The sequence below is a fragment of the Misgurnus anguillicaudatus genome, chromosome 1 (assembly GCF_027580225.2).
Source record: "Misgurnus anguillicaudatus chromosome 1, ASM2758022v2, whole genome shotgun sequence".
NCBI lineage: Eukaryota > Metazoa > Chordata > Actinopteri > Cypriniformes > Cobitidae > Misgurnus > Misgurnus anguillicaudatus.
In genome coordinates this window covers 6,799,070-6,813,555 of record NC_073337.2, presented here as the reverse complement: position 1 = coordinate 6,813,555, position 14,486 = coordinate 6,799,070, and the positions used below count along the sequence as shown (strand labels likewise).

Below are 14,486 nucleotides of genomic sequence, written 5' to 3'. Positions count from 1 at the left end.
CAACATCGTTGCCTGGGTTGCATATGTGTGGGGCGGGTGTTTGTTTAGGTGATTTCATATATCAACACTGGCTTTCAGAAATCATGCACCCCACCTTTAAAAAGAGAATTAGATAAACACACCTGCACCTAATTATTATTTGGATGCACATTTTACTCTTTTATCATTAATGAAAAAAACATTTTCACAGGGAAAACATTTAAATTAGTCAAATATAGGTTTGAAGGGATAAAATTATCTACTACAAGGGGACTTTAAAACATTAAACTGATCGTAGGAGTTGCTTGATATCAAAAGAAATTTGTCCAAAATTATTTAAAAAAAATTACATTTCTTTTGGATGCGGAAACCATTTAATTTTTAGTCTTAAATTAGCCATTTTCTTCATATATTTTAAGTAATTTGAAATTGGTGCTAATGTAGTCGAATAGCCAGCAGAGGGCTCTCAAGTATTACCTACAGTGAAACCACAATCCTTTATTTCTTGACTCTAAAAACCATTCCTGCTTTAAATTTATCAGCAAATGTCTTATTTATCTCACCTTATCCAGAAGCATCATGCTGTTTATTGGGTCATTAATGTCAAAACCAGTCGTAGCAGTAAACACAATCCTCACCACTCCTCTTCTCACAAGTTCTGTAAAATTGATCATTAAAAAGATTGATCATTTACTTATTTTATTCGCCAGATAAAAAACTAAATTACAAGTCTCATTTATAAAGCATATTTGAAAATTTTTACAAATGATCTTACTGATGCATATAACTCCTGCATAAAGGTCGTTCAGACAGCTGGTCGCACCACTTCCGGTAAATGGACAGTTACGTAATGTCAACTCTTTTCCAGTACATGCGAGATTATTCATCCATATGGGCCCAACAAATGGACCCACATATGACTGTAACTCTCCAGTGTCACCACAGCCCAGCTCTTCACACACAACTGCAGCTTCTTCCAGACCCCAGCCAGTGTGACAAACTCCACCCCAGTCATCATATAGAACCTGAACTCTACCATCACATGGACTGGAGCCATCAACCAGATTCACAACTGCAGAAAAAAAATTGGTTTTATATACAGCACATGTATAAGCTCTTTCAGATATTGTATCGTATTATTAGGAGATCTTTAATCATAAATGATCATTTGACCTTACCTCGACAGACGACTCCAGCATCTCTTGAATGGCTACAGTTGCTTGTTCCTAATGCCTTTGATGGACAATTTTTCACTGATGGCTCATTTCCAAAACAACTCACATCATCCAGCCACACGGGTCCTGAACCCTGCCCAAAGAAAGCTCCGGTCTTTGCTGCTATTGGAGTCCCACAACCAATGCTACTACACACCACTGCAGCATCTGCTAAATCCCAGCCAGCATCACAGACGGTTCCCCATTGATTATTATATAAAACCTCCACTCGTACAGAACACCGATTAGCTCCATTTACCAGTCTGATATCTAAAAGACAGTTACATGTGTTATTCTTCGGGTTATTTAAAAAAAAAATGCATTTTAGTCTGCGACTAGACTTAAACCCTGTCCAGGAAACCACGCCTAAAAAGTGAGACAAATGTACAGAATTTAATTTTAACATTTTATTTTTTTATCTGTTTTAACATACACAATCTATCATCCTAACAGAACAACACGTTTGGATTTTAAAAATTCTATCTAATGTGATCGTATTGAGACAACTGTCTGACAAGTGTTAAGTGATGAGTTGTGCCCTGATGCATTAATTGTTCACACATGAAGAGCAGAGAATGTGTAGTTTTAGTTTAATCCATTGCTTCTGCAATCTGACTTTTGCATTTGGTGACAACACATACCGTACGTCAGCATTTAAGGTTGTTGTTATTTGTTGGTAAGGCACGTATGTGTTAAAAAAAACATAATCAAATGTTAATAAAATGTGACATTCTGTACTTTTGCCTCATATTCATCTTTCAAATGTCTTGTCTCCACAATAATCACACAGAGCAATTTTGTATGCAAAAATAATGCATATGTTTTTGTTGGTCCACCTGGAAATGTTTACAAAGTGAGGATTAATGACTGGATTTACCAGCGGTGTTCAAATGCATCAGGGTGGGACTCATTTTCAGGTTTCAGAGTTTCATGCCTTAGACCGGGTCCACTTTTGTTCACACTGATTATATTAACCCTTAACTGTCACCGTTCCTCCTGAGGAACACCTGATTTACTTCAATATTTTGAATGTAAATGTTTATCGAATCATGACAAACTATATGTCTTTGGAAAAGTCTAAGCCTCTAGAATACAGATATTTTCAGTGTTTTATAAAAATAAATTATGGAGGGAGAGTAATTGATTCATTTATGATAAGAGTGCGCCTAAACATTGATAATCCTGCTACATGTCACTGTTCCGCATACGAGACGCCTTCTGTTGCTTCAGTTTTTTGAATATGAATTCATATCTAATCATGACAAACCATATATCGTTTGAAAGCTCTAAGAGTTTAGTTTTCATATATCATCACCATTTTGAGGATAAAATTATGTGGTGACAGTCAGTTTGTAAAAGCTCATGGGCCCACAGGTGTTGCCAACTTTTTTATACAATTTATAACACTGAACCCCTCCTCTAAACCTAAAAAATAATGACAAACTATATATCGCTTGAAAGGTCTAAGAGTGTAGTTTTCATATTTCAAGGTCATCTGATGATAGAAATAATGTAGTGACAGTTTTTTTGTTACATGACCCCCCTCCCATAAGAATGCATATTAATTTTATATATTCATAACACTATATCCTAGAATAAATCTTCAAAAATGTTGACAAACTATATATCATTGGAAAGTTCTAAGAATGTAGTTTTCATATTTTAATTTTTTTTAGCAGTAATAATAATGCAGTGGGAGTAATATGATAATTTGTGACAAGAGTATGCAGCAAACCGTTGACACCTACTGGCCTTTGTTGGTAAAACGACAAATTTTTTGTGATTTTAACTTGAAATTTGGATCACAACTACTTGAGACTTATGGCTTCATGTTTACATTATTACTTTTGTGAAACATTTACATTTTTATAATTGTATTTATGAAATGAATACTGCATTATTTTTAATTATTAAAAACAAATTTAAACTGCTCTAACATTTTTTCTGTTTAATTTTTCACCTCCAGACACTTCAGTGAAAAACCTTAAATTGTCTTCTTTAAAACAAGACCAAGATTAGGCTTCTAGCCCCAAAATTGCCAGAGTTAAATTCATTTGAATGTGCAAATCAACTTTTCACCCACCCCCCCACTCAAAAGGGTGGAGTGACAGTTATAGGGTTAACTCTCAATTGATCCTTGGGGTCTATATGACCCCAATCAACATTTCATTAGTTAAATAAGTGGTTCCCTTCATCTCAGAGAAATAAAAATTTTAACTTTACCTAGATTATCTATCTATACATACACAAAAAAACTGGGCAGATTTGGTTGTTCTGAAGGTATTTTATTAATGTGATCTTGAAAATAAAAAGTATTTTTTCAATAAAAAAATCAATAAATCCAGCATAAATCTGAAAATTTTTACAAAGAAGTAAAGGCCTGGTACGTGTGCCTAAATGCAATGTAGAAAACACATGCTCACACACACAAACACTTACACACACACATAAAGACAGAGACACAATCAGAAAGACATAGTCACACACACACACACACGCACGCACACACGCACGCATGCACGCACACTTACATTCAGTCAAATTTCTGTGGCATTTTGTAAAAACAGACATTTCAAATGGATCAAAAACTACAAAAATGTCTACTATTTGAAATAATATTTATTTTTAATGTCATTTTAATGTTTATATATACATACATTCACAAAATGTATCACTAAAGTAGTGATGTGAGCAGTTGGCCATATCCAGTAAAATGAATGCCTTTCTATTGCCCTCTGCTGTTCAAATCTATTTCTTTCTCAAGCCCTATTTGCACAGGATTAGTATTACCTCGTGACCTCTAGTGATTTGTAATAATTGTGGAGGTTGTCTGTGATCTTAATCCCATGCGAATTGGCAATGCCTGTAATTTGTAAAGTAAAAATTCCTCTGCAAATCACCTACCATATTTCGCCGAACACCGAAGTTCCTCTGATAATTTTAGTCCCGTGCGAATTGGCATCTTTGTAATTTGGCCAGCATTTGTTACCTGTGCGTCTTTTTTATTTCTTTTTTCTCAGTTTCTGCGCCTCTGACACCGCAGCTATGAAGCGCACATACAGAGACCCATTCCTCCGATTTTTTTTTTTGCTTTCATGGTGAAACTTGAGGGCTTTATTAGTACCTATATTTCAGATTTCAAACGTCCTCTCGTCTATCTTGATGATTGATATTAAACATATGCAGAACTGTCAATATTTGCGATCTCTAAAGTTAGGTGAAGCTATGGCTTTCGTAGTAAAGGAATTTCCCTTGTGGTGATTTTGCGTGGCTCACTAGCGCGTTACCTAACCCGTGTTTATTAAAATAAATAAAATTATTATTTAAGTCCTGAACGAGGTTCAATGAGGTAGAACGCAGGGTGCTACATGTCTTTCCCCTATGAGAAAAAGATTAACACAAGCTATACTACATCTAAATAATAATATTAATAATAATAATAATAAATCGAAGAACTTTTTAGGCTTGTTAAGTGCTAATTTAAAAAGCACGTGTCAATACAGAGCAGTGTCTTAAAGAAATTAAAATGATGCAGTATTTGTGCATGTATATATGTACAAAACTAATGCAATACACAAGGCAATACATATTAATGTAGGACATTTTCAATAATATATTAGTAGATAAATTAACTTGTATCTATAAAGCATGAAATTAAGTTGGAGAGATCATTTTTAGTCATTTGGCTTTTTTCATCATTTTAGAACAAACTGCTATCCATAATAACTTATATTATATCCTGTGTGTTCCTTGGTCGAAAATATGTTGAATTAGGCTACATTTAAGTAAAAAGGTACAGAACAAAAGCTCACGCAGAGCGAATGAAAAGCCGTTATTAAACTCTCCGTAGAGGACGTGCTGAAACAGTCGGGTCGGCAGATGATCATTGTGTTTATGTTTCACGCAGATTTGTTTGATGAAACACTTGCATATCTAATGCCCAGGCGAGAGTCAAATGTTCAGTCAGTTAATAATACAGCCATCGGAGCAGACAATGTTGATACACAAAGAAAAAACCTTTAAAGGGTTTTATTTAATGCTGGTAAACAATCAGTTATTTTTTGATGACTTATGCATTTGTGTTGATCAGTTAGATAAAAAGTAATTTTAAATCTTTAAAACTGTATCTAGATGACGCTAATTCTGTTTCACTTTTTTCCCCACACGTTCACTCAATGTATGATTTAAGGAAATATGATTTGGTTAGGTACCTTTTACAGCGTGTCGCGGTGTTGCGTAAATAGTGTTATGCAAAGCCTCAACAATATATCTGGGAGATAAGTCAGTAAATTTAAGTGAAATCACAGGCTTTGCTTATCCCGTGCGAACCGGCCACACGAAACTCAGACGTATAATGTAATTTCTAAATCACACAGGCCCCTAGATAATACTAATTCCGTGCGAATAGTATATTAAACAGTAATTCCTTTAGGTTTATCTCTAACCAGCAAAAAGTGGAATTCTACACTTAACACCTAGATCAATATTGAGAAACAATTGAAAATGTATAATGCCTTAAGTAATTTTTTTATATTTATAAAATCTATATTTCACATGCAAGCTAATGGTGTAATTGAGGATTTTTGTGGTAAATGGGTACAAAAGTAAATACAGCTTTATTGTATTTAACCACCATTGGTGGTGGTTGAGGAGATTCCCCCATTCATATGTAAAGCCCTTTGAGTACTGAAAAAGCGCTATATAAATGTAACAAATTATTATTATTATTATTGTATAGATAAGAAGTAAACAAACAAAAAATGATATAATATTTGTATTATGAAAATGTAAATATTTCTTAAAATTATGCTTTCAATTTTGGGGTCATATAGACCCTTTTACTGTTTGTACACAATGATGACGTGGCAACGTATGCACACGCATTTTGGCCTCGCTCTACATCATCATTAACCGTCAAAGTTAAATTCCAATTCTCAAGAACGCAAGTACAGAGGACGCATGAAAATATTCAGATGTGTTCTTGATATCGAGGAAGCAGGAAAATCGCACACATCTCAATTCTCACAAGTGCATTCTGTGTTCTTGCGACATTCTGAGTTCGTTCTTCAAAGGTCACCTGGCAAGACCGATCTCCACGAGAACGCAAGTCCATTCGTTGCGTTCTTGGAATTGAGAAACAGCCATAAAGCCTGGGATACACTGCACGATTTTTGCCCTCCTATAAGATCATTACCTTATCACACTGTGCGACATGTATCGTAACGCAAGACCTGGAAAACGTCTGTCTTTGAACCTCTCTCATTGTAAGACATAGGACCACAGATGAAGAGCCACGATCACATTGGCAATCTTTCGTCTGGGACAGCCAATAATCGTGCAGTGTATCCCGGGCTTTAAACATGTGCAGAGCTGTAAGCCTTCAGAAATAACGTTGAGAACCACTGAGAACAAAGGCTGAAAGCTCAAAATATCAAACGCTTCCGTTGCTTCTTCTTGATGAATTTAGTAAAACATACTACAAACATGCGGCGAGGTGTGGATATTGCATTGCTACTTTGTGCCATTCACCATGATCAGTCATCTTTATAAACTGAAAGCCCAGGTCCCTGCTCCATGCCTTTCTCATCTAAGGGGTCCCCGCCCCGAAAAACGCTGAAGACCCCCGCTTTACATACTCTTTGGGGTGGTTTCCCGGACATGTATTAGCTTAACTTTGTATAAGCCAACTTTGGCTTAACTTAGCACTTTACTGTATAAGCTACATTATTAATGTGCTCGCTTGCACGGTTTAACCTTAGCCGCTATATTCTATTTCTTATATTATCTATTGATTTTCTGTGTTCTCCTCTACATCTTCTCATGTAAAGCTGCTTTGCAACAATTAACACTTGTGAAAAGCGCTATATAAATAAAATTAAATTGAATTGAATTAAACCAGGACTAAACCTTAGTTTAATTAGAAAATATAACTAGTTTGACTAACAATATAACTAATAACTAAATATAACTAACAAACATGCCTTACTAAAAACATTACTTGTGTGCATTTTTAGGCAAAACAAAGGGCACTGATGTATTTTAAGATATGTCATTGCGATTATATTTATTTTAATCTAAGACTAGTCTAATTCCTGTCTGGGAAACCGCCTCTTTAAGTCAAAGTTTTAATCTTTTTCACTAACCCCCCCCCAAAACCTAAGATAGAATAAAGACTATTTGAAGCTTACCAAGCTATATATAAGATTTTACAATTCATTCTCAAAGACCGAATTGATCCTACCTCGACAGATGACTCCAGCATCCGGTCCAAGGTTGCAGAAATCTGTTCCCCAGTTATTAAAATTGCATTGCTTTAAGGATGATTCTGTCCCCGTACATGCAGTGTTTTGTATCCATATGGGTCCCAAACCCGATCCGAAATAGGACCATTTCTTTGCTTCACCATTGGTTGGACATCCCAGCTCTTTGCACACCACCGAGGCATCTGTGGAGTCCCAGTTATCTGTGCACACTCCTCCCCACTGGCCATGATGAAAAACCTCCACTCTTCCAAAACATTCACCACCAATTAACTGGGCCGCTAGGTCACCATTAAAAGACAAAGAGGAACAATGATTTACTATGTATAATCCACATATGATTACTTTATACATTATGGATTCAACGCTGCATCCGTGAATTGTTTTTGACCTGCCTCTGCAAACGATTCCAACATCTCTGTCATGACTGCAGTTCTGGGACTGCCATACCATTGATGGACAGCTCTTTAAACTGGCCTCATCTCCAGTGCATTGTGCATTACTGACCCATACTGGCCCTGAACCTTGGCCAAAGAAAGAGCTAGTTTTTATGGCCGTAGCATTCCAAAAGCCCAGCTCTCTGCACACCGCCGAAGCGTCTGCCAGATCCCAGCCATCATCACATACTGTTCCCCAGTCTCCATCATGATAAACCTCCACTCTCCCATTGAAAGGGCCATTCACCAACCTCACAAGAGCTAATGTTACAAATGAAAAAAAAAGAAGTAAATAAAATGAGGTAGACTAGTGCAATATGTATTTAAATGTATAGCTTACGTTGGCAGATGACTCCAGCGTCTTCATAATGCTCACAGTTGCTTATGCCCCATCCATTTGTTTGACATTTGGTTAGTTTAGAGTCACTAACAATACAATTTACATTATCCATCAATATTGGTCCTAAACCTTCACCAAAAAATGCATCAGTCTTTTCCACTATAGCATTTCCACAGCCCAGCTCTCTGCACAGTATTCCACCATCTATTATATCCCAGTAATCATCACACACTGTTCCCCATATCCCATTATGGAGAACCTCCACACGTCCCGAACATGAGTTGTCACCATTCACCAACCTAACAGGTACTGAAAATAAAAAAGTCAATAGAAATGTGAATGAAAACATTTAATAACTTTAATCAAAGAGACACCTTTCATTCTCTTTCAATGTATTGCAAGGATTAAAGAGAATTCATACATTTTGTTCTACTTCATGAAGGAATATGGCAAAGGTTTGGAACAAAAATTGACTATTCCTTTATGGGTGAACTAAATCTTTATAACAGGGGTCTCAAACTCAGTTCGGCTTGATGCCAAGCCTGAGACTGACATTTTAATATTTAGGGGATATTAGATATACTTTCATGATATGCATATGCATATATGTACATTATTTATTTAAAGATGCAAAAAATGCATTGAAATAATCAGTTTAATTGTTTTTTGATATTTACATATAAGGTATGTAACTAAGTGCAAAATTATCCAGAAAAGTTTTTAAATGTCCACTTACAACCTTAAGATTTGTCCTTTGAATAAAATGGTCTTTTTACCCTATTTGGAAGCGTCATAAAAAATTATGTTTTGCTCTGCTCTGACAGGGTTTAGGTTAATCCAGGACTAGGCATTAGATATATTAGGACATTTAAGTCGTTATTACAAACAAATCTTACAAAATACATTATTGGTGTCTTGAGACAAAACAATGGTACTCATATATGTGACCCGTCACGGAAACCAGTGACACAAGTCGGCAGCACAATTCGAGATAATGAGAAAATTTTTTTTTTCCAAATTTGTGATTTTCATTTTTTTGCAGAATCTGTTAGTTGAGATCACGAAAAAACGTCTCAGTGTTTACGATGGCAGTTTTTGTATATTTAAAAGCGTACAATTTGCTGTTGAAATCGGCTTGTTTTTCCGGAGATTCTAGCGTGCAGCGGGGGCGTCATTGTCTGTGTATTTACATACTGGATAAGCGGCTTTTGTTTTTGCCCCCGCCCCCAAAGAGAACAGCGTGACTACTAAATAGGGATAGTTCGCCCAAAAATGAAAATAATGTCATTAATGGCTTACCCTTATGTCGTTCTAAACTCGGAAGACCTCCGTTCATCTTCAGAATGCAGTTTAAGATGTTTTAATGTTAGATTTAGTCTGAGAGTTTTCTGTCCCTCCATTGAAAATCTATGTATGGTTTCAATGTCCAAAAAAGGTTTTAAAAACATCATCAAAGTAGTCCATGTGATATCGTTGGGTCAGTTAGAATGTGTTGAAGCATCGAAAATAAATTTTGGTCCAAAAATAGCAAGAATTATGACTTTATGTGGCGCCGCAGTCGGATGACGTCAAAGTACTGCGAGAGCTCTTCAAGAAATCTTACGGAGTAGTTTAAAAGTACTCTCGCGGAACTTTGACGTCATCTGTCTCTCAGTTCTTGCAGGGCAGCATGAAGTCAAACACACACAAAAAAGTCACACAGAGATCGTTAAATTCGTTATTTAATTGGCTGCATGTTTTGTCTATCAATTTTTTCCATGAAGTCATTGGCTGATGGAGGAATGAGTGAGCGATTTGTTACATCCCTAAAGGACGTCACGTTTTCGACGCCGCTGTTTGGATTATCTATTATACTACCTCCCTACTTTTAAATACAAACTTTGAAGGCGGGTTCATGTGTTTACCAGAACGTAAAGTGTTACGATGTAAATAGTCTTCAGATTGTATATTATATTCTATTGCTAGACGTACATACGAAATCTGATAAAAACAATAGACTGGATTCGACTTGTGATCAACACAAAGGTAAAAAGTCATGGTTATTTTTGCATGTTGTCATTCGGACTTCTGTCACTAAATACTACATATGATGCTAGAACATCTGTATCTCAAAACAGCTTTACAGGGGGTATGGCTTAGCTAAATGAGATGTAAATGAGCCCTATTGTCTCCCCAGCAGGAAAAAGTGTAACTTTCAGTCTCCATTTTCTCAGTTGAGTTTTTCTGAGTTCCTACATTCAAATGGCAACAACTTCTCCAAATTCCATCAGATTTCCATGTGTTATGCGGCTTTCACATAGGATGCGGTGTGCGCTGCGCTCGCCGCTGGGTTCGGCGCAGCCAAGTGATTTGTGCTCTGATGGCCAGACCAAAGTAGGCGGGGTTTTCAATAAATTACTACAGTGTTTATATTTGCGTTAAATAGTCGACGAGGAATACAGAGACTGATGTTGCTCGTCTCCATTTCACGTAACTTTAAACATACCTACAACAAGCTGCTTGACTTAAAACACACCTGACATGCCAACTTGAATTGCTACGTGTTTCCATGAGACGGCTTTCCTTACGATGTCTCTGTAGGAGCATAAACTTTTATTATAAAGCCCTGAGAATCCCGAGTATAAGCTTTCGTCCATTTTGCTTGTTTGGATGCCCCGTTTCTATTGGCCGCGCGGGTAATCGTCACAGAGCGCAGCGCAAAAGTTAAACTATTTTGAACTTTGACCCCGGCGTGAGCGCAGGCTGCACTCCGCTGCGCTCGCGCTTTGCTCGGCGCAACAAAAAACCGCCCTCGCGCGACGCAAGCCATTGAAATGAATGGGTTTCATAGCGCAGCACAGCGCACACCGCATCCTATGTGAAAGCCGCATTACACATCGCTGGAAAGCTTAGAAACTGCACTTTCAGAATCTGTGAATATTCAGATTCGACTTGTGTCCCTACTTTCCGTGACTGGTCACATATAAAGATGTGTCAGTGCAAGATGTTTTTAAATTACAGAAGCTCAAACATGCATTTTAGTCTGGACTAGGATAAGCACTGTCTGGAAAAGCACCCCTATACATTTAAGCCTTTATTAGACAAAAAATATTTTAAGGAACAACTAATTGTTTTGGGATTGTTAATGAACGTTAGTGTTGAGATTTTTTTCAGTATGGAGCTGCAAAATCTAACTGTAAAGTCAATAGTAGAATGTCAATACATATGTTAACTGCGCTAACAGACAGAATAAATAAAGTGATGTAAAATTATAATTCTATCAAAAAGCTAAATGGCCTTTTCACAAACTTCTGTTTTAAGCCACACCCACTTCCAGTTCCAACAGAAAAAACAAGACAGATACAAATAACTTTGCGATTGTTACAGATAGTGCTGGGCATAAATTAATCGCGATTAATCGCATACAAAATAAAAGTGATTATTGGTATAATATATGAGTGTGTGCTGTGTCTAATTATTATGTATAAATATATACACACACATTCATGTATGTATTTAAGAAACATTTACATGTTTATATATATTTATTTATATTTTTATATAATCTATATTAAATATAAATAAAAAATATATATATATAAATAAAACAATTCTGAAATGAATATATGAATGTGTGTGTGGTTAAATAAACATAATAATTAGACACAGTACACTCACATATATTATGCGAAAATCACTTTTATTTTGTATGCGATTAATCGTGATTAATCTTTGCCCAGCACTAGTTACAGATAAAGATACAAAAACGTATTCCACGGCACACCCATACTCTTTAACTTACATGTACAGACGACTCCAGCATCTTTTGAATGGTCACAGCTTTGTATTCCCCATTTTGTTGATGCACAGCTCTCCAATAAGGCCTCACTCCCAGTACATTGTGCAGCATCCATCCAAATTTGTCCTGAGCCTTGTTCAAAATAAGCACCAATCTTTGCCTCTATCGCATCTCCACAGCCCACTTCTTTACACACCACTGCAGCATCTAATAGATCCCAGCCGTTGTCACACACTGTTCCCCATGTTCCATTATGAAGAACCTCCACTCGTCCAGAACAAGGGTTGAAGCCATTCACTAACCTAACAGAAGCTAACAAACAGGATATATTATTTATTTACTTAACCTAAACGTATTTTAAATATATAATTTATTTAACTTACGTCCAGCTTGACAAGTGACTCCCGCATCATTTTGATGCGTACAAGACTGTTTCAGCCATTTACAGTTCATCAGAGAGGATTCAGTGCCTAAACAATCCACATTATTTCGCCATATTTGTCCTGAACCTTGTCCAAAGTGAGCAGCAGTGTATGCTGCTATACCAGCCCCACAGCCAGCCTCATAACACACCACTGCAGCTTCTCTTAGATCCCATCCATAATCACAAACCGTTCCCCATGTCCCATTATAGAGAACCTCCACACGTCCAGAACAAGCATTGATACCATTCACCAACCTCACAGTAGCTTCGACTTGAGGTCCATTTCTAAAATCTGTGTATTCACAAAACATAATGTCAAACACAGTCATGGATCCTCCTACATTGCGCTTTATAATCCTACTCATACACTGTCAAAAAAACAAAATGGTCAAAATATGTACCCCAGCAGTCACTGCGGCTGTACCCTTTCATAAAGTACAGCTTTGCACCTAAAAAGTTCATGTTAGTACATCATATTGGTACAAAAGAGTGCATATTAGTATCTCAAAGATACATTGTAGTTACATATTGGTACCAAATGTGTGTACCTACTCTTACACATTAGGGCATTTTTAAAAGGTTTTGCCGCAGTGACAGCTGGGGTACAGTACATATTTTCAATTATTTTCTAACTAGGTGCGTTTACATGTGCAATTGTAATCAGCGCTTTTCCATTGCATAGTACCCCACAGCCTGGTTTGGTCAACTCACTTCACTTTGGCTTGGTTAGCTTTTCCATTGAGTTTAGTATCACTTCTGAGTGGGAGGGATTATAGACGTTATATTTGCTCTGCCTACTGCTGTGACCAGTGCCAGTCTTTCTTATACGCAAATTACGCAATTTGCATAGGGCCCCGCACCACTAGAGGAACCCTATTATTCTTAGTTAACGGTTAATTGATATATTATGCTTATAACTTGCAAATGAAATGTTTATTTAACTTAAATAAACCAAGCTTGATAACGTGCAGCGCGCATGCAACCTGGGTTGCAGCCTTCGCATTTAGAAACGGCCGCGTGCATGACGCAGGAGAGTGATGTGCAGAGCCGGCGCCAGACCATAACTAACAGGGGGGCACTCGGCTTCCAACGGGGGGCACGCAATAGCAATAATAACTTGCAAAAACAAGACATTAAAATAACAAATACAGCAAGCACACACTCATACAACTAGTACAGACTGTCAGCTCATTTCCCGTATAAAGTCCAAAAGACCACAAACTATGCGCAAAACTATTTAACTTCGACCGCAGCGTGAGCGCAAGCTGAGCTCCACTGCGCTCCACTGCGCTCGCGCTTGGCTCCACGCAACAACAAACCGCCCTCGCGCGGCGCAAGCCATTGAAATGAATGGGTTTCATAACGCAGCGCACACCGCGTCCTAGCTTTAAAAAAGCCGCTTTACCATAATCACGTCGTAATGCTGTTAACGGTCTATAGCCACACTTCACATTTCAGCTTACGTAATTTAAAACAAAGCTACCTTACCTTTAAAATAGCTGAAGACGGTGTAAGAACATTAAACTTCCTTAAAACAGTGTCCTGTAGATTTGTAAATTCCACCTCAACCTCTAATCTCTGAGTATGAGCCAGTCTGTGTTTGCATGAAGATGAAGCAGGCGGTGCTGGTTCGCTCTAAATGTTCTAATATCCATATTTTACACAATCCATAAAATGCCACGAAAAAACACGTTGCTAGTATCAAGTCACAAATATGCTAAAGACGTAAGACGGGTGAGACGCCGCTTTACCATAATCACGTCGTAATGCTGTTAACGGTCTATAGCCACACTTCACATTTAAGCTTACGTAATTTAAAACAAAGCTAAATTACCTTTAAAATAGCTGAAGACGGCGTAAGAACATTAAACTTCCTTAAAACAGTGTCCTGTAGATTTGTAAATTCCACCTCGACCTCTAATCTCTGAGTATGAGCCAGTCTGTGTTTGCATGAAGATGAAGCAGGCGGTGCTGGTTCGTTCTAAATGTTCTAATATCCATATTTTACACAATCCATAAAATGCCGCGAAAAAACACGTTGCTAGTATCAAGTC

At 37.2% G+C, this 14,486-nt stretch overlaps 1 protein-coding gene across 1 annotated transcript; it reads right to left on the bottom strand.

The window, feature by feature from the left end:
- Window positions 1-542: 542 nt before the first annotated feature.
- Window positions 543-13,214, bottom strand: LOC129432501 (scavenger receptor cysteine-rich domain-containing protein DMBT1-like). The gene is made up of 6 exons (XM_073865513.1): window positions 12,392-13,214; window positions 12,012-12,320; window positions 8,231-8,539; window positions 7,435-8,151; window positions 755-1,463; window positions 543-637 (listed from the first exon to the last, which is right to left on the bottom strand). The coding sequence occupies exons 1-5, from the start codon at window positions 12,795-12,797 to the stop codon at window positions 1,144-1,146; spliced, it is 2,061 nt and encodes a 686-aa protein (XP_073721614.1). The 5' UTR covers window positions 12,798-13,214; the 3' UTR covers window positions 543-637; window positions 755-1,143.
- Between the last annotated feature and the right edge of the window lie 1,272 nt (window positions 13,215-14,486).

Bases quoted from the DNA above. Each gene is read 5' to 3' on its own strand.
- LOC129432501 (XM_073865513.1), bottom strand. From the start codon at position 12,797: ATGAGTAGGATTATAAAGCGCAATGTAGGAGGATCCATGACTGTGTTT. The intron at 8,152-8,230 runs GTAAGCTATACA...TTGTAACATTAG, and splicing joins CGCTGGAGTCATCTGCCAAC to CTCTTGTGAGGTTGGTGAAT. The intron at 1,464-7,434 runs GTAGGATCAATT...ACTGTCTTTTAG, and splicing joins TGCTGGAGTCATCTGTCGAG to ATATCAGACTGGTAAATGGA.